Source organism: Ursus arctos, unplaced genomic scaffold (assembly GCF_023065955.2).
Source record: "Ursus arctos isolate Adak ecotype North America unplaced genomic scaffold, UrsArc2.0 scaffold_5, whole genome shotgun sequence".
NCBI lineage: Eukaryota > Metazoa > Chordata > Mammalia > Carnivora > Ursidae > Ursus > Ursus arctos.
Window position 1 is genome coordinate 65,050,388 of NW_026623067.1, and position 21,713 is coordinate 65,072,100.

General features: G+C 36.6%; 1 protein-coding gene across 8 annotated transcripts in view; it reads left to right on the top strand.

Annotated features, from left to right (window-relative positions):
* Nucleotides 1-21,713, top strand: part of ATG10 (autophagy related 10) — a 450,669-nt gene that overhangs the window by 215,114 nt on the left and 213,842 nt on the right. For all 8 annotated transcript variants that reach the window (XM_057307382.1, XM_057307381.1, XM_057307388.1 and 5 more), the window contains one exon: nucleotides 14,354-14,461. In XM_057307382.1, the coding sequence (XP_057163365.1) occupies nucleotides 14,354-14,461 (108 nt within the window). The remainder of the gene's footprint in view (nucleotides 1-14,353; nucleotides 14,462-21,713) is intronic.

A 21,713-nucleotide genomic window follows, 5' to 3' on the forward strand; every position in this document is an offset into this window, starting at 1 on the left:
ATTGTACTTAAAAACCACCTACTTTATGTATTTAGTTCTTTGTTATCCCCTCCACCTTGCACCCTGTCCTCCAGAATGCAAGCTCCATGAGGAGAAGAACCTTTGACTGTGTTGTTCACTGCTGTATCTCTGGGGCATAGTACAATACATTACATGAAGTAGGTGCTAATAGTATTAGTGGAATGAACGAGAAGGTGGACACAATTTCTCTCCAAACATACTGTAACAATTTTCTCATCAAAAAGTATATGAGTATTCTTATTTTCTCACACTGTATGAAATTAGATATTACTGATCTTTTTTAATTTTTTTACTCTCAAAGGTAGAAAATGATATATTGTTTTGATTTGCATTTTCCTCATTACATTGATGTTGAGCATATGAAAATATGCTTATTGGTCACTGGTATTTCTTCTCGGAATTTTTTATGTTCTGTGTCTGTTTTACTGTAAGGTTGTTTATCTTTGTAATATTGATTTGTAGGAATAACTTATATATTATGACTATCAATCCTTCATTTCCTATATGTATTGCAAATATTTTTTCTTAGACTGTCACTTCTCTTTTAACTTTGTTAATAGTATCATTTGTCATATAGGAGTTTTAAATTTTTAATAAATCTGCCAGTATTTTGCTTTATGGCTTCTGGGTTGGTGTTTTGCTTGGGAAATCCTTCCTAACTTCAAATTCTGGAAATATTCTCTTTTATTTTCCACTAGACCTTTATTATTTTATTTTATTTTTTATATTTAGAACTTTAATCCATCTGGGATTTATTTTGGAGATTGTGTGGGATAGTAATATAGCTTATTTTTTTTTAATTTAATGGTGAACCAGTTGATTTCAAGTTTATTATTGACTCATCCATTCTTCCATCTATGATCCAATTTTTTTGTTATATATTAAATTCTAACATGAGTCTACTTCTGGACTCCATATTCTAATCCTTGATCTATTTTTCTTCTCTGTCACAACAACATAGATTTTAATTATTGCTAGTGCTCTTTAGTTAATTTTAATATCTGATAATTTTACCATTCATTGCCTTTTTTAAAAAATTGACTACTCCTGTGCATTATTTTAACATAAATTTTAGAATCATTTTACAAGTTTCGTAAAAAAACTTGTTGGGATTTTTTTCATGGTCTACAATAAAGTTGTAGAATTTTCCTGACATGGTAGGTATATTCCTGGATATTTGACATTTTTTGTTCCTGTTTTTGTTCATGGAATGGTATATTTTATATTTATGATTTTAATTGATTATTGCTACATTTGTAAAATTATTGATTTTTATCTGTTGATCTTTTTCCGGGCCACTCTCTGAAAGTCTCTTATTTATTTTTATTACTTTTTCTATTGATTCTCTTAGATTATTTAAGCAAACCATGGAACCATCTGCCATTTTGTCTTTTCTTTTACAAGAACTTTCTCCAAGCACTGAGCTGAGGCAATTGTAGAGCTCACCTTGTTTATTTCCCATTTCTTAGAGATCATTGTCCTGCGCTGCCTGTGTCTCATATCTGAAAATTCTGATTTCACGTGTTTTGTTTGGTTTTCTAGTTGTTTAAGATAGGAGGGTGGGGCGCCTGGGTGGCTCAGTCAGTTGGACGTCTGCCTTTGGCTCGAGTCGTGATCCTGGGGTCCTGGGATCGAGCCCCATTTTGGGCTCCCTACTCGGTGGGGGGGTCTGCCTCTTCCTTTTCCTCTGCCACTCCCCTTCCTGCTCCTGCTGTCTCTCGCTCGCTCTGTATCTCTCAAATAAATAAAATCTTAAAAAAAAAAAAAAGATAGGAGGGTAAGTCTAGTCTCCATTATTCTGTAGAAGACTAAAGAAATGCTTAGAAAAATGCAAAACTTCCTGAAGGATACTAAGTGTGTATTGCTATTATATGAAATGTAAATTTAACAAATACAGATTTTAAGCTATTAGTAGTTATATGATCATCAGTTCAACTGGTCTGTTTCCAAACCTAAGGCTGGGAATACAGCAGTGGGAGAGCATGATTAACTCTTGGAATCGAAGAAGAGATATTAAAGGATGTCTCCCTAAGATATGTAACATAAGTGTGAGGCAAGAGGGCGTGCTTCTGTTCCTTCTGCTATCACCCCAGCTTTCTCATAGCTCCTGCCTTGATGCAGAGACAGCAGACTTCCTTCTTCTTCTGAGACTTGCTCATGTCAAGCTCTGGGAAGCAGGAGTTCTGACAGAAGATACAGAAGGAGAAGACATTCAGTAGAAGAGCTTAAACATGCACAGGCTTGGAATGGAAATGACTATGAGGGCACAGATCGTGACTCACTCTGGGAAATATGTCAGGAAACTTTTGTTACATTAATTAAAAAGTCCTAGTGTATCTTCCCTCTCTTTTTCCACCTCTTCACTCTTCTCTGCCCACAGTGTGAGTTTGCCGTGTACCTGGTATTGATCCAAATAGTGGATATTGAATGCTTTTTGGCAAGTAGAATGATTTTAGTAAAGTCTTCAATCTCATATTATCCAGGACCCATGGAAAAAAAGCAGTAATTGTACTACTACTGTGCAACCTTCTCTAAAAGCTGTCAGTATCTTCTTCCCCATGATTGGTCAAAACCCTTTTGGTTTCCAGCAGGAGCCATGAGAATCTGGCCTCGCGTGTTCAGGCTGGAATAGTTTCTGAAGTATTGGCCATTGACTCTGTCCTACCTTGGCTTTTCTTCTGGGCAAGCTGCCTGTGCAGGTGCAGGAGCTGTGTGACTACTTTTCTCCCACCTTTTTCTGCTTTGCCATCTGTAGTGAGTTGAATAGTGTTCCCCCCCAAGTTCATGTCCACAGAATCTGTACCTGTGACTTTATTTGAAAATAGGGTCTTTGCAGATGTAATCAAGTTAAGATGAGGCTGTACTGGATTAGAGTGTGTCCTAAGTACGATATGACCGGGGTCCTTGTAAGAATAGGGAGATTTGGACACAGAGGTATAGACACACAAGGGAGAAGGCCACATGAAGACAGAAGCAGAGATTGGGGTGATGCATCTACAGGTTGGCAACAAACAGAACCTAGGAAAAGGCAAGGTAGAATCCTCCCCTAGAATCTAAAGAGAGAACATGGCCCTGCCAGCACCTTGATTTTGGACATCTATCCTCCAGATTCAGAATGGTGAGAGAATAATACATGTCTGTAGTTTTAAGCCACCCATTTTGTGGTGCTTTATATGGCACCCATGCCAGCAAGGCCTTTCTCACTTCCCCTTTGCCTTTTTCCCACCCTCATAGTAGGAGCCTTCTCTGAGTAAAATTGCTTAAACTCAGGCACCCTTTATTTCTTGAAAAACTAGGGAAGTTAATAAATTATTTGTACGGCTTTGCAAGAATAGTACTTTGAAATCAAAGTGACAACTTGCTACCCTGATAATTTTCTACTGTCAGACTATCAAATTCCTTTCAATTTACTTTAAGTATAAAATTACTCCAGTACTCTTAATTCTCTTGAATGATTTGCTTAGAAGAGATAATGTTATAAAAAAGGAATTACTTATGAAAGGAATAAAACTTGGAGTAAATTTAAATCTAGAAGTCAAAACAGGGAAGTTCAGAACATGGGTCATTTATATGTTTGCATATTGGAAAAGCAATGATAAATCTTTGAGAACATTTTAACTGGAAACAAAATATGGTAAATCTCTTTAAAGTTAAATTAGAGGTAGAAACAGAGAAAAATTATTTTTCTGCACCAGGTTTTCCACATCCCCTCTAATCAGTTATAGTAGCTGTTGGCCATTCCTTGGGCACAAATAAGCAGGAGCGCTCTAGGAGGCGAAACCAAATTGTTTAATATAAAAAAAAGTATGAGGGCACAGATGGAGGTCCCACATCTATGAACTGAAAATTGAAAACTCAAAATGGGCAAGTTGGAAAACCTGAAAACATTATTAAAAAACAAAAGAGGGAAAGGAGAATGAAATCCCACAAAATGCTTAATAGCGAAATTTAATATTGTAGCGATATCTGTTGAAAGTGTTAATAAGGAAAATGGAACCGATGTGATTTTAATTTACTTTTGATGCTTTGGCTCCAAGAAAGGGAAGGGACTTAGCATCATTTAAACTGTAATCATTCTTTAAAAACTTGTATGAAATAAGCAGGCTGCGTAGGTACGTGTAAACAAATAAATGCATGCTCTCCTCAGATTAGGTCACCAAATTGGCTCAGTAACCTTTTCTGGTTGCTATGTGGCTAATTTTCTTTTACTCTTTTTCCTTGGGGCCACCGTGCTTTGCTGTGCTGTGACCTGCATTTGGGGAAGGGGAGGGTAGTGAGTCTACTGCTCCTCTCCAAATGATGAAGGGGCCGGAGGTGAAAAGAAGGGGGACTTGGGAGGTCTTGCCAAGGAAAGGGAGCCAGGATTATTGCAAGAAAACCAGGTTTTTAGACAATGAGCACAGTGCCGGGCTTCTCCGTATGTTTTTATTGAATGAAATAGAAAATTGAGAGCCCTTAAAATTGAATTTGAAGTGGCCAAAAAAATGTCCACTTGACAAAGTGAAGATATGCTATAATTCTAGGAAAGAAGTATCTCCCTTGTTTTGGCTTAGCAACTAGAGGGTTAATTTAAAAAGGAAAGAAAGTAAAAACAAAAATTAACATTGTGTGCAAGAACATTTTATGGTTCTTAGAATAATTTTGATTTCAGAGTGGAAGGAAAGTATTAATGAATTTTCCTAGTTCAGTCTTCCCAGCACAGTGTTACCTTTTCTTTCATGGGTTGGGTCTTTATTTTACTTTGTTTCATTTAATTTTTACAAGGAAAAACAGTATATGGCCATTGTAAAACTCTGTATATTTTACTCATGTAAAAATATAGATGAAAATATTTTCTTCCCTCTCTTCTGACTCAATTCTATAGTTTGTTTCCTATGTGTGTATATATGTGTTTGTGTATATATATATGCATATATATATATGTGTTTGTGTATATACATATGAATTCACATTTATAATATATTTACATAAATGGGATCATTGTTCTGTAACTTAAAACATTGTTTTTTCACCTAACGTTGTAATATGGAATCTTTCTTCGTAAACATATAGAGAAATATCTCATTATTTCTGATGGTTGCATAGTATTCCATTGTATGGATGATTTACATTTGTTTATTGGAGCCTCTATTGATGAAGAATAACTCCTTAGTTGTTCTCATAGTTGTCCCTGTAACTCTAAACAATGTACTTGTACTTACTGATTTCTCATTTTTGGACAATGATGATTGATTTCTGCTGTGATAGATGAGGAACTTAATGTGTTTATACTATCTCCCACATTTCCTCCTGTTCTTCTAATTTTTAAATTAATTATATTATTATTTTTATATCATCAAGATTTATAATATTTAGATTTTGTTCATTAATTATAATTAGTTTTCTGTGCTTTGTTTATAGTTGATTAGAAATTTAAATTTAATAAAAGTGTCTAGTGAGTGTGCTAATGTAAACAAGATTCACTGCTGAACTAAGTATTGTGATAGAAGGCATTGTAACCCTCTGATATGCTGCTGCTATAGAGAGAATATTTCAGTCAAAGTCCTACAGATTCTCTTTTTCTTTCACACCATGGCCATGCTAAGAAAGCTCTTTTTTTTTTTTTTTTTTTAATTTATATATTTGACAGAGAGAGACAGCCAGCGAGAGAGGGAACACAAGCAGGGGAAGTGGGAGAGGAAGAAGCAGGCTCATAGCGGAAGAGCCTGATGTGGGGCTCGATCCCGGAACGCTGGGATCACGCCCTGAGCCGAAGGCAGACGCCTAACGACTGCGCTACCCAGGCACCCCCACTAAGAAAGCTCTTTTAATTGGGAAGAGGCAGAGAGCCTCTAGTCAAGGGCCAGTGATCACAGTGTTTTTGTGTGGCTTAATTTTCAGCTAATGAACAGATGTGTTCAGTAGGCATTCACACATTAGGTCACACAGATAAAAGCAGTAACTGTGGGTTGTGCAAATGGTAAAGTAAGGGGGGATCAGCCTTTATTGGATGGGACCCAGCCAGAAGATTTAATTTTTCTCAAAAGCCAGCCCCAGCTTCCTCAGCTAGAGCTGAGCTGCAGCTCCATTCCTCTCCCCTAGAAAGTTTTGAAATAAGCATGGGCTATTGAATAAATGACTGTTATGTTTTATAAACTCCAAAATACTACAAGACCAAGGGAAGATTAAAGATGTACAAAGCTCTTTTTCAAAGGTGAAGGATGTTATATCCTCACTTTTACTTTTGGGTTTTGGTTTCTTGAGTTTTTGTTCTTTTGAAATTTTTACCTAAGTGAGTCAACGGTTATGAGTTACCCATGGATTACTTTGACTGGATCTGGTCACTCTTGATATTGACTCAGAGGCATTAGAGTCAGCCGTGGCCAGGATCTGCACATGCATTTAGAAGGTTTAACGGGGATCAGAAATTGAAAGCAGAGTTAGTGAGATTGAGTGGGTATTAGCGGTGGGCACGAGGAGGGGACACACTAACATATTTAGAGCTGTGTTCTGGAGGATCTCTAAATCCCTAACAATTACTTTCTTACACTATCTAACTTTGGCTTTTTAAAAAGTAGATAGCTATTAGTTTAATGTCTGATCTACCCACTGTAACCTTTGCTTTTCAGCAGCACTGTTTACTTTCTTTTTTTTCACCCCTAAGATTAATCAGCTATGGGCAGCTGCTGGTGGTATTGATTTGATCTCTTACAGAGGGAAAGAATAATCACTTGAGATCTGTGGCCTAGGTTTGGCCTGTTCTTCAGGGTTCCACTGACCTTGAAGGTCTTGTTGTTTGATCAGTGTTGGCAGTGACCTAGAAACTTCTGCTTGTCTTAATTGCTCCCCAGCGGCCTTGCCAAGCCCTTCCTGCAGCTGGTTATTCTGGGCAGTTAAGTTGAGTTTGAGTCCTATATGCAATACTTTATTGCAAGGTAGAGCTGAGGCTCTTAGATAAGCACCGATATATATATATATAAAATTAGTTTTCTATATACTTATATATTATATATATTATATATATTTCTATATATATTTCTATATATATTTCTATAGTATATATATCATATATATATATATAATATATTTTTTAGATAGCAGTGTTTTTCTAGAGAAGATCATTAAACCCATATTAAAATTCAACAACAGAAGCCCTATAATTATTTGGATAGCTGGATTCCAACAGGCATAACAGCTCTCTGGGTGGCATAGCCCATGGCAACTTGTGAGAAAGCAGAGACCAACTTGTTCAGTTAGGAAATCCTTAGATCCCCATCCAATACTCAGTCAGCACTACACTAGAAAACTTGGTTGTCTCTGTAGGGTTCTATATGGCTTCCAGGACATTTTCTCTTGGAAGTTCAAAATTGGAATTTATTACAGCAGTGTGATGCCTGGAGGCATACGTTCAAAGGACAGTCAATGAAGTATTTGTTTAATATGAAGTGTTATTTATAGGCACAAAGGGTTTGTGCCTTAAAAAAAGGAAGTTTCCTTCCTAACCCTCCCACTGTCCTCACCCAAACTTTCAGAGGTTACCACTGATACCAGTGTCTTAGGTGTCCTTCTAGATATATTCAGTGCACACACAAACACGTGCATTTATATTTGCATAAATGGTAGAATAATATACATACATGCATACTTTTCTGCACATTTTTTTCCCTTACTGATCTATCTTTGTTATTATTCTGTATCAATACTTCTAGAACTTACTCATTTTTTATGGCTGCATAACATTCCATTATTTGGATATACCATAATTTAACTTCATTGATAAGCATTTAGGTTTTTTCCAGTAGAGTGCTATTAAAGCAATACTTTATATATATATCATTGCATGAATTTTATTTCCTGCGTGTGCAACTATATCTGTAAGATGCATTTCTTGTTGGAATATACATGCATTTTTAATTTGGGTAGTTACTGCCAACTTGTTCCCCAGGGAAGTTACAATAATTTAAACTACCCTGCCCATGGCAATGTATGACAGTGACTATGTATTTTTTCTACATCTTTATCTACAAACTGTATTTCATACTTTTGATCTTTGCCAATCTGATAGGTAAAAAATGGTATCACATAGTTTTCATTTGCATTTTTCTTATGGGTAATGCATCATATGAGTAAAACAAGTTTATTTTTATATAGTTAATATCCATATGTACTTCCTCTTTAGTGATCTGTTTATATCCTTTGCTCATTTTCCTCTTGAGCTGTTGGTCTTTTTATTTTTTTATTTTTTAAAGATTTTATTTATTTGAGAGAGAGAGAATGTGAGAGAGAGAGCCCATGACCGGGGGGGGGGGGCAGAGGAAGAGAGAGATGCAGACTGCCCACCAAGCAGGGAGCCTGATGAGGGTCTCCACCCCAGGACCCTGGGATCATGACCTGAACCAAAGATAGCTGCTTAACTGACTGAGCCACCTCTGCGTCCTTGTTGGTCTTTTTCTTATTGGTTTATTGGAACTATTAAGACATTGGGGAAATTAACACTATTTATATATTGACAAAATTAGTCCTTTTCTATGATATGGGCTACAAATCTGTTTTTCACATTTTGATAGTTGTCTTTTAACTTTATGGTGTTAAGATTTTTTCCCATGGAGTAGAAATTATCAATATTTTATTATGACTGTGGGGTTTTTATCTATTTTTAAAATATCTTTAAAATACATATATAAATATGAAATTATATATATATTCCATTGTTTTCATTTAGCACATTGATGGTATTATTTTTCTCATTTAAGTCTTTATTCCTTAGTTTGTTATAAGGTGAAGGTATTCTATGTAGATAACTTGAGTTTTGACTGAGAGAAGAAAGTGTTCTCCTTTTCATTAGTGGTGTCTAGGCTACAGCGCCTGGACATTTCCTATTATTTCTCTTCTGCAGTGAGAGTGGAGCAACGTGCTTTGTCGTGGATGGGAAATAAGGAGTTCTGATGGCTGAAGTGTATATAGTTGGACACGGGACAATGACAGTTTTAAGTTATGAGATTAATGGCAGTTACAGAGGCGTGGGTCAAGGCTGGGCAAGTTGCCAGAAAGCAGAGTTTGAGGTGGTCGTAAAGACCACTTAAGAAGCAGTCTTGGTACTGTCAAGATGAGAATTCACTCAAGATGAGAATTCACTGAGGCCAGTTTCGCATATGGAGAGCTCCAAGCGAGCCATGGTGTTCCTGGAGGTTGGGAGTTGTTTGTGGACATTTCTTCTGCAATAGCTACGGATTATTTGATCGACTTTGTTCTGAGAGTTTGAAATGGCAACTTCAGTGAATTAAGTAGTTCTCATTCCTGGCTGCTGCATTAGAGTCTACACTACAGGAAGATTGTGACTTCACTGGTCTGAGGAAGACCCCAGGTAGGGTTGAGAACCACTGTTTAATGTCAGCAGTTTGCAGTGCCTTTCAATCAGGGTTGCAGTGCATATTGCCTCATTGCTTCCAAATGTTCACACAAACCATCTGGGATCCTGTTAAATACAGATTCTGATTCAGGGAGTCCGGGGTGGAGCTTGAAATTCTGTCCGTCTAACAAGCTCCCAGGTGACGAGGAAGCTGCTGGTCCACAGACCATACTTGAATGGCTTCAGTTTGTTGCTCAGTGTGCAAAGCGTGGGCTTACACCACTCCGTGAGAGTCAGTAAACATGTTTCTGCCATGATCCAGACTCCGGCAGAATTGCTTAGTGTGGTATAAATAGCACTGGGTCAAGAGGCCTGCTTTCTACCTCCAGCACTTCTCCCAATTAGCTCTAAGACAAGTCTCTTAAGAAAGTACCTCAGTCCTTCACCCTCGTATCTCTAAAATGAGAGTGTTGAACTGGATAAATTGCAAGGTTCCTTTTGTTCCTACCTCTCCTGTTCTGGTCCAGGGTGTTTTCAGGGACTAGGGACCAGGTTTTCATGTGGAACTAGACTCTGTAATTAGGACCCCTTTTTCCCTAGGGCCTGGGGCCTAGGCCCTGACTTTGGATTGATTGGGGGGGAAATAAAACTAACACATGTTAAAAAATTAAAGAAAACTTTTTTTTTCTTTTTAAGATTTTATTTATTTATTTGAGAGAGATAGAGAGAGCACAATTCAGGGGAGGGGCAGAGGGAGAGAGAAAAGCAGACTCCCCCCTGAGTGGGGAGCCGGATGTGGGGCTCAATCCCAGGACCCTGGGATCATGACCTGAGCTAAAGGCAGATGCTTAACCAACTGAGTCACCGAGACGGCCCCCAAAATTAAAGAAAACTTAATGATGAATTATAACCTATTGTAAGTACAGAAAGAATGCCGGAAAGCTAGAGTTGAGTGTCTACCAGAAAAGTCGGTTGGGATTTGAGTCAATTATCATTTGTTGGGCCAGGTAGACTGTAGTGCTACCTCAGGGGCCAATTCTCATGCTTTTACGTTCGCTTGTTTCTACAAAAACAACCTTCAACAGTGAAGAACAAAACATATTTTTCTGCCTTAAATTAAAACAGTGTAGGAGAAAGGCCTACTTTCGTGGAAGTAAATGTTTGAAAGGAAGCTAAAATGCTGTAAACTGTTTTTTTTTCTTATATTTAATTTTTCAAGGCTTATCTTGACTGTTGAGAGATTGATACCAAAAAGAAAATTACCATGACCAGATAGAGGCTGAGTCAAAAACCCTTGTGCATTTCCCTATAGACACTAATAAGTAGCATCAGAAATAACCTAAAATAGAAATAAAATCCCTAAAATTATTAATAATATTAGAAATGACTTTTTTCTCTATCTTAATTCATTGGAAAAGAGATCCGATAATGCATTTCGATTTTATAACATAGGTGCATAGGAATTTTGGACTTAACCTCTTGAAGTCAAAAGAAATATGTTTTGTCTTGTAATTAGGGTTTTACGAAATTATAGTTTGCCGTAAGAAGAGGTTGTATGATCAGTGCTCATGAAATAGAACTCTTCACTTGAGGAATTGGATTCAGTACACACAGTCTAGTTCTAACTCTTCTCTGAATATCTTAAGAGTTTTTTTTTCCTCTATAGCTAGATTATTTTTAAATTGCAGACTGCTTGTACTTTTTGTCTCATAATCACCTGCCATTATGGCTTTACTGTATTTGGTAAATCTTGTATATAATCAGCTATCGATTATCTATTATAATAAAGGTAATCATATAATACAGTAGAAATCACATAGTTTATCATTCAGGTCAAACTGTTTTATTGCTTAAGAGACTTTTTCTGTGGTCATAGCAGGCTCATTCTCAACAGTAGGAAAATCTCATCTAGTTTTAAACTAGTAACAATATAGGTCATTTTATAGGAAGATTATTTTAGTTGCAAGTGACAGGAAACCCAATTCAAATTGGGTGAAGCCAAGAAGAGACTTTTTGGGGCCAATATAATTGCAAATTTTGAGGGTAGAACTAGCTTTAGGTATGGTTGGTGTGCACAGTGTAATCAGGATCTGGTCTTTCTGCATCTCGTGGCCTTGCTTTCCTCTGCATTGGCTCCATTCTCAGGCTCCATTTGATTACTCGATGGCTGCCAACACTGCCAAGGTTTTATCTTCCTGGTTCCAATCCAGTAGAAAAGAGGATATCCTCCCCGTCCCCTAATCTAAGTACTGAACTGTGTTTCATTGGCCCTGAGTAGATTTTTTTGCCCTCCTGAGTCTCTGAGGCCAGCGGTACTGGTACTTTTATTGGCCATATCAGTCTTGTGATCATTCTGTAGGAGGAGGCCTTGTCCACACTGATAGGGGAGAAGGGAATGATTCCTTAGAAGAAAATTGGCTACTGTTTCAGAAGAAGTGGAAATAGATACCTGATGTAAAAAGCCACAGCAACAACTACAATCCCTATATATATCTTTCTCAATTTAAGCCAATATTAAAAGTCATTTATGTTGTCTGAATCCAAAGATTTCAGTGGTTGAAGGCCCTCAGGTGTGCTTTGCATTTAGATGATGCAGAGTTAGAATTTAAAACAATACTTCCGTCTACAAAATGTATGGTATTGGGGTGCCTGCGTGGCTCAGTCAGTTGAGCATAGGGCTCTTGGTTTCTGTGTGGGTCATGTTCTCAGTGTTGTGAGACTGAAACTCCCATGGGGTCTGCTCTGGCACAGAGTCTACTTGAGATTCTCTCTTGCCCTCTCTGCCCCTCCTCCTGCTCGCACTCGTGCACGCCCTCTCTCTAAAATAAAATAAAATAAAATAAAATAAAATAAAATAAAATAAAATAAAATAAAATAGTTTTAAAGGTGATAGTATTGGATACCTGATAGCTTATGTTATAGGGAGGAAGGATATTTAAATATTTAACAATCTGTGGCAATGGCATCAACCAATCAGAATAACTTGGGTCTAGCCACTAGAACTGGTACTGATCAGGACCACCCAACAGGGTTCTTTTGTGAGTGCTGGTGGGATGTCAGCCCAGCCACCTGGGAGGTGTTGTAAAGGTGCCACCAGATTTCTTAGAAAATATGGTTCCTGTATTAGTTTCCTAGAGCTACCATAAGAAGGTACCATGAACTGAATGACTTAAAACATATTTATTCTCTTCCAGTTCTGGAGGTCAGGAGTTGAAAATCAAGGTGTCTGCAGGTCCATGCTCCCTCTAAAGGCTCTAGGGAAGAACTTTTCTTTGCCTCTTCTTGCTTCTGGTGGTTGGTGGCAGTTGTTGGCATTCTTTGTCTTATAGACGCATCACTTGAGTCTGTGCTCTGTCTTCCCCTGGTCTTCTCCCTGTGTGTCTGTGTCTCTGTAGCCAAATTTCCCTCTTAAAAGGACACTAGTCATATTGCCTACCTTATTCCAGTATGACCTCATCTTAACTTTATTACATTTGTGTAGACCCTGTTTCCCAAATAAGGTCACATTCACAGGTTCCGGGGGGACATGAATTGTGAAGGGCCTTATTCAACTTAGTAGAGTTACCCAAAATCCAATGCTCTTACATAATTGGAATGACACAATTTTTTTGAAGATTTATTGATTAATTTTAGAGAGAGAGAAAGAGCAGGGGGGAGGGACAGAGGGAGAGGGCAAGAGAGTCTTAAGCAGAGTCCATGCTGAGCACAGAGCCTGACACGGGGCTTGATCTTACCACCCCGAGATCATGACCTGAGCTGAAACCAAGACTCAGACGCTTAAGCGACTGCACCACCCAGGTACCCTGGCATGACACAAATTTAAGAAAAATAAATTCAATATTAAATCACTCACAAACACTATAAAATTTTTCTTTTCTTATTATGTAGTTAAATGAATTTTTGAATCTTAGTAAAATTATTTAAGTGAATTATGAATGGTTTTAGTTGGAATGTTTTCTGTACTTTTGTTACTGCATCAGATTAAGTAATCACATTTCCTTAATTATAACTATTTAAATTCTATTAAAATGTGAGTGTTAGTATGACACTTTGGCAGAGAATTAATATGACTCATTAATATGTGAGCATGTTGGTGTTTGAGGAGGTAGTACGTTTCTATACATGACTTTATTGAATTCAGCCAAGTTTTGCCTTTAAAAAAATGTAACTGACCACAATTAGATAAACATTAGTGTATTTAAGAGCCCGTATACGAAAGAGGTGAGAAATACAACTGGTGAAGGGCTTGGAAATCGTATCTATGGAACATTTGAAAATGCCAGTGGTAATTGTCTTCAAGTCTATGAAGAATGGCTTTGTGGAGAAGAGTTTAGCCTCTGGAGGGCAGAACTAAAACCAATGAGTTAAGATTAAAGAGAAACATTTCAGTGCAATATAAGATAATATTTTCTCAGTGAACTATGTACTATGTACCAAAATGGAGGTGGTGGTCATATAAAGGAGTAAAGCAAACGTTTCTGGAAGTGCTTAGGTAGGTGCTGCATAATTGCCTCCCTGCGATGTTGTGATGGAGATCTTGCCTTGAACAAGAAATTAAAATGGAAGGTCCCTTCTAACTTCAAGATCTGTTGCAAGTCCTCTTTAAATTTTTCTTTCTATATAGGCCATGAAATCAATATTAATATGTGACAGAGTATTTCTGTAAGTTTAAATGCTTTTTAACAGCTGCCAACCTGAGGTTTTGCTCTATGACTTATGTGCTATGGACTGCTTGGAAGAAAAAGGAGGGGGGATATCTAAGAGAAGGGGAAACATCATTAATAAATTAGAAGGGTAGGGGATTAAAATGTGTGTTCGATGAGTACCTACTATGTGCAGGGTTCATTGGATGAGTTTCTTTATCCATATTATATTTTGAGATATCATTTAATATACTTAGCTTTTTATTACTCAGTTTGAAACTTATGAGAAACTATAGTTCTTAAAATGATGAATTCGTAAAATAATTGGCATTTTCTTTTGTTTTCTTCATGTGGAACTCAGGACTGTTCTGAAGGCTACATGTGCAAAACACATTTTCAAATTAAACCTGGGACACAGGTGTCACATCCGGGAACATCTGCCCATGTGCAGACATGTCTTCCCATGGAGGTAAGTGGTTTTCTGTATCACAGTCTCCTTTTCAGTCTTTGTGAAGTATAAATGAAACAATTTAAGTCTACTAAATGTATATTTGAAAAAAATAACTGGCATTGGATCCTGGGCCTGCTCTAGGGGGAGAATTGGACATCATTGGTTAGGAGGTATTTTCTTCTATAATATTGAAAGCAGGAATTGTGGTAAAGTTAAGTTCCTCTCTGAGTCTATACAGACTGGATCTGAAGGCCACAGATGCCTTCTGTTGCCTGTTGATTTTTGTCCAGTGAAATCCTCCCAGGACAACACAGACCTGTCCGTCAGCTGATTAATACATGGCTGGAGACCTCTTTGCCTAGTCTGTCTGCCTCTAACTGTTTTCTCCTATACCCTTTAAATTTGCTGGATCTGGGTCTCATTCCTTAGGGGACTTTAACCTTGACTTGAAAATCTTGGTAAATTAAATTTTAATAAGGTGCTAGTGGCTTGGTGGTTTTCTGGGATACTTTCAGTTTTATTTTTATCAAGATGCAAATAACCTTCTTGTATTGTTATTGCTAATAAGGAAATTTTTATGTATCCATGGCAAAAGTAAACAATGAAAAAATATGTAAAGAGTAAAGAAAACTCCCATATGTCCTTTAACTGGAGGTAGCCACTTTTAATATTTTAGCAAATATCCTTCTGCACATGTCTATCATACAGACACGTACATATTTTTCTTTTTTTGCAATGAACAAGCCTATATCGTGGAGATCTTTGCATGTCAGTAGATGTAGAATTCCATAGTTCTTTTTAAATGGCTTCATTGCCTTCCATTCAATGGATGTACCATAATTTTGTAGAACCCATTCTGAAGTAAAATACTTGAATTCTAAAATAGAATTGGTAGGGATAAATTGTTTCAACACAAAGGAAGAAAATACTAATGCTTGGAATTCTGAGCATCCTGGTAGATGGGAGAGGACGCTTTTCTTGTGAAGGAAGAGCTTTTTCTCAAGACCTTTAAATCAGCCCCATTTGGCAATCCAGCATTAGCTCCCCCCTCCCCCCACCCATCTATGACACTGGCCTAGAACTAACTCTTGCCAATGTAATTAAGTTTGCAAGTTATTCTTGAGGGTATTGTGTTTGGTAATAAGCTAAGTGCCCCTGGGTGGGCACTCAAATCCTGATTACTGCTTCATAGTTCAAATAGCCAACATCAGATCTGAGGCCAAGCATGTTAAGAAGCTTTTCAATTCATTATATATTAACTTAAAAAATACACATGGAAATGGTGATTTAAAAGATGAATTACCAGTTTATGCCTAACAAGTTGGCAGAGATTTGAAAAGCACTAAAAAGTGGTGTTGACAGTGTGGAACTGACACTTTTTGGTTGATGTTTTAACTTCACAGAGTATAAAGATGGGCACATACTATGAACAATTTATTCCAATTCTAAGCATTAACCTCATAAAATATGTCTTTCAACATTTTTCATTTTAAACATTTTCTAAAAAATTTCAAACATGAAAAAGTTGCAAAAATTTTGCAGTCGGCATCCATATACTCATCACCTAGATTCTACCATTAATATTTGCTGTGTTTGCTTTATTATATGTCTGTCCCTCTATTCATCATCAGTACATCTTATTTTTTGATTTAATACTTTTACCTCAAAGTAGCTTGGAGACAAATACTCATAGAACAATTAGAAGTGTACACAGAGATTTACCTGTAAGTAAATTCATTTCAACATTATTTATACTAGGAAGAAATGGGAACTACTGAAATGTATAACAATAATGGATTGGTTAATTATGGCACGTCTCTATGATGGCATTTTTGATTCAGTAGGTCTGGAGTAGGGCCTGAGAGTTTGCAGCTCTAACAAGTTCCCGAATGCTACTGCTGCTGCTGGTCCAGGGATCACTCTTGAGAACCACTGCATTGCTCTATGATAGAATGCTTAGCATATTTGAGATGCTGTACAGTTGAGACGGTTAGTTAATATGATGTATGACAGAGTCGATATTGCAATAAACTTGGTGGGATGAAAGATGTCTCAGGTTGGGTTTGCCAGAAACAGAGCCTGAGATGGAGTTGCCTGTTCAAGTGATTTGTTAGGGATGAGCTTGTAGAAGAAAGAGAGTGATAGAAGCAGAATAAGACAAGGGATAAAAGCTAAGGAAGAATGTGGTCTCTGCTAGAAACTAACTTGAGTCTGATCCCATGGGAAGCTCTGGAGCACCAAATGCACCCAGCATTAGTTCCATTTTGTGTCATTGGGATGGGCCTTTTGTACTGTGTGACAATTATTGGCTTGTCATTCAGTCATTGGATGAAGTGGAGGTGAACATAGCTTCCCAAGCAGGGTGGCTCCAGTGTTACTGAAAAATTCTGCTGTGTGTTGTTATCAGCTAACAATCAAAACAGCTAAGTGGGGATGGGTGCACTGGCCTTAAGGGGAGCTAGAATGGGCATCGACAGCATCCACTACCGAAGAATAACGTGAAACCAACAAAATGGGATCTACAAGGAAATATATATTTAAGTTCTGTATTTAGATGAAAGGAGGGAGACAGTGCTGTTTTGGAAAATGTGTTTATTTTTCATAGAAATATTTCATAGAAATATGCCATTATGTTAACATGTATTTTAAATGAACTAATATATATTTTTAAAAAATTTTAGTTTTAAATGCTAATACAGTGAATGTCAGTAGATAAAACTCTCTTAAACAGAAGCTCATTGGAATCTTCAATGAATTTTAAATGTGAAAAAGGGTCCTGAAGCCAAAACGTTTGAGAACTATTAATCTAGATCAAGGAAATATTACATTATTACATGTGAAGAACACTGATAACTAGAATATATAAAAAACATGCAAGTTAGAGTTGAAAACTCATAATAAATAGAATATTTATCATAAATAGAATTCATTCATGCAGAGAAGCATCCCAGGGGCCATAGGTGGGCTTGCATACATTGCTATGAGGAATATTTTGGGCTCTGGAGATGTTAAACTGGAAGGGAAGACCTAGGAAAGTTAGTTGTCTTCAGATACCTAGAAGCCTGTTCTGTGGAAGAGAGAATAATAAGTTTACTTTGTTTCTGAGTATAGAACCAGTTCGTGTTTGGAAACTAATCTAGATAATTCTCTCTAATGTTTGGTGTTGCCTACAATGAAGTTGGTCAACTTGCAGAGTTGTACGCTCCCTCCCTTTTCATGATGACATTCAGCAACAGGTGCAGTGAGTGGTCACTGATCGAAATGCTTGGATGCTTAAAACACAAGGCAGATGATGAGTGAGTGAAGTGCACTGATGGGAAGTACAGTGGAGAAGTGGAGAAGGCATGACTCATCCAATAGGGACAGCAGACATGCAGCTCCAGGTGGATTTTAAAGATGAGGCACAAATCTGGATTTTTGGCTTAATTAAAACAAAACAAAACAAAAACCATGGAGGTCACGTAGACTATACCTATGGGCTGCAGATGGTCCTTAGGCCACCGCCCTGTAACCTAGCCTCTATTTTTATAGAAAGGAGTCCTAGAATGTATAGAAGACTAAACTAAGGGACCTCTGAATTCTCTTTAGAATTTAAAGCCCAAAAGTTCCATATCTCTACATTTCCAATTTAAAGATATTCTGCTAATGGTTGTTTTAGTTTAGTTTAGTTTGTTTTTTTTTTTAATTTTGGCTATGTATAATGTGGGAAATCAGTTCACTTCCTTGTTCTAACCAGAATCAGCATTCTTGATTGTAGAAAGATAGCTGGATTCATGATTTTTGTGAATATAAGATTATCTACAATGGTATGTAGATAATGACAGGATATTTATTTATTTAATTTTATTTGTTCTTTAAAGATTTTATTTATTCACTTGAGAGATAGAGCAGACAAGCAAGGGTAGTGGCAAGCAGAGGCAGAGAGCGAAGCAGGCAGAGGGAGAAGCAGACTTCCCCCCCCCCCCCCCGCCCCCGAGCAAGGAGCCCGATGTAGGGCTCCATCCCAGGACCCTGGGGTCATGACCGGAGCCGAAGGCAGATGCTTACACAACTGAACCACCCAGGCACCCTGATCACAGAATTTTTAGAATCAAAGCAAAATATAATGGAATATTTAAATGAATTAATGTGTGAGAATCATAATCTATACCTTTTTTGAATTTTTAGCATACAATTCAAAATGACAGTTAAAAGAATGAGATGATATTCAGAAATCTACTAAATTTATTGGGATGTTCTTTAGTACTGGTTTGGGGGAACAGGAATCCTTATAGTTTAATCATATTAGATAACACATTTATTGAGAGTAGTTAATATGATTTGCTTGTGACATTTCTGAGTTTGCAAAATAACAACCAAGACTCTGGCAGTTTTTGAACAAGATATTTTCTTTAGCAGTGACTAAAAGAAATCCATTGCCTCAATTTAAAATCTTTGGTATAAATGAATATTTTCACCAGGACATGACATAATCAACTCTTGGTCCTTGAAATATCTTACGTAACACTTATTTCTGTTAAGTGGATATTGGTGTTAATACTTCACTTTATCACCTTAGGATTTTTTGGATTTACCTGAATACTCTTCTTAGATAAATTAAGATTTGATCATTTATTTAAAAATAGTAAAAAACATTTAATAATTGGTCTGCTTTAACAAATATGAGTTTATTGTGAAAGTCCTTATTGAAGCCTTACTTATATAAATTAATAATTTAAGAATGGAAGTGGGAACATAAGCTGAATATCTCAATTAGACAAATATTTGTTGTAAATTTGTCATTATTAACCTTTAAAATGATATGTGTATATTATTGTGAAATAACTGCTAAACTTTAAAAATATTTTTTAAGATTTTAGAATAACTCATTGACCAATAAAGACTGCAGTGACTAGAGTGGAGAAACAAGGTGATAGTTTTCTATCATGTATAGCATTAAACCCCTCTTAATAAAAGGAAACAGTGAGGTGAATATTCAACATGGGTATTGACTGTTAATAATCAGTAGTAAAATTGATTAGTGAATGCTTAGAAGAGGAAAATATCTGAGAAATTCTTTCCTATAGAACTAGCTTTCTGGGTGACATTGCTTTGCATTTCCGTTTTATCTCTGACTTCTTCATTTATGAAATTCTGAATCATTTTCTTAGAATGGAGATGCCCAGATTTTGCCCATTGATTAATTCATTTCAGATGCTTATACATACATTTTAAGTTGGTCAGTTATTTTTTATATTTTTGAAGTTTAGATTCCTCTGTCTAAAGTTAGATTGCTAAAGTTCCATTTCTTCCTCTTGAAGAGGTATCAGAGATGGGTGTGGAGCGTATTTTATTTATTCATTTGCTATCTTCATTACTTTAGAGCCTCAGGTTGTACCTTTAGATTACATTTTTTAAAACTATGAAAATGATAGAGTCATAAAAATAGCAATAGTATGCTACTGGAAAAAGGATTTTTGTCCTAGGGCCTTGTAGTTCACTAACTGGGACTTTCCTTAGTCCAGGGCAGGTAGAATATTATAGAGAGCCCTCAACAAAAACAACCTATCATAAATTCCCTGAAGCATAAAGCCGACAATCAGTAACTGGAGATGATCTCAGTTGCCAACGGAACATATTCAAGAGAATGATGATCTTCTGAGGTAACCAGGTCTTCAAATATACTCATTTGCCCTAAGGATTTTATTAAGTGGCTTCTAGGATGAGTTCTATTTTGTATGTCCAAAATAGACTCCTATGTCAGAATATTGTGGGTTTTTTTTTTAATAATGGAATAAATGACAAGCCACAGTTCTCAGTTAGTGTTAACAGTTTCTCTGTAAAGCAACTGCTATTTTTAGATTAAAGTATAAACATTTGGTAAATGTAAATGATGAGTAATAAGCATGATTTCCCCCAGTATTTGAAAATGTAATTATTAAAGCTATGTTAAAATGCCAGAGAGTCTTTTATATTAAATGTATGTAAACACAAATGAAAGCATGTGTAGTAGTCACTCAGTATTTATTTATTGATATGATGAATCTAATGTTGATAGATAAATGGGTTTTAAAAGAAAAAACTATTAATACAGCAGATCCAATCCCACTTCTGTGTTTTTCTTGAGATATTTTGAAAAAGTTAAAAGACAAAGCAAATCTTGGTTTTATTTAATTTAGAGTGTAAATGTATGCCATAGAGTGATGTGGTATTTGAGAGTGGAGAGTATAGGACATTCTCAAAACCAATCAGGACTGATTAGGGTTTGCAACTCTAATAAAATTGTGGATTATTGCACTAGATATAGTATTTTTATGCAAATTATTTCTTTACTATATGACAGAAGTGTTAACTTATTCTTAGAACTTATCAGAAACTACATATAAAGATGTAGCACTAAAACTGTTTGATCTAATGAAATCTTAGGGGTGTTAAAGCAACTTAGTGTTCTTTTGTGAAGCCAGGGAGTGTTACGGGAAAATGTTTCACATTCTCCTGACTCCTCTTTCTTCTCTAGGCCCTTGGTACCTGAATAGATATTACTTTGCAAAATTCAGAGAGTGTATTAGGTTCATTGAGAACTATATAACCTAAGTGGCTTCTTAAGGTTACTTCTGTGTTTGAAATTCTCTGTTTCTGTTCTCCTTGGCAGAGCAAAGAGAGAATCTATTTTTTTTTTTTAGAAAAATCGAGTTGAATCAATTCAGGTAGATAACTAATTCCTTTTCTATTTATCAAGATAGTAAAAAAGGTTGCATAAAGGGACCTGATTTTGACTGAGTAGCACATTATATCAGAAAGTTTCCTTTATGTATAGTTCTAATATTGAGTGTTTTTTTTTTTTAAGGATTTTATTTATTTATTTGACAGAGATAGAGACAGCCAGCGAGAGAGGGAACACAAGCAGGGGGAGTGGGAGAGGAAGAAGCAGGCTCATAGCAGAAGAGCCTGATGTGGGGCTCGATCCCAGATCGCTGGGATCACGCCCTGAGCCGAAGGCAGACGCTTAACCGCTGTGCCACCCAGGCGCCCCTAATATTGAGTGTTTTTTAAAAATCAAAAGTAAGATTATTTCTAGCCATAGATATGTACTTGAGAGAATACTGAACTGATATTTCTGTATAAAAATATGATGGGCTTTCAGTGCGAATGCTTACATCCAGTTGTAAAGGTCTATAAGAACGAATTGTTTCTGAGGAAAGACACTTAACGTATTACTTTAATTTAATTGTTCTAATTACATGTTCCTCCCATTTCTTTTAATGAGTTTGAGATGCTTTCCATGAAATAG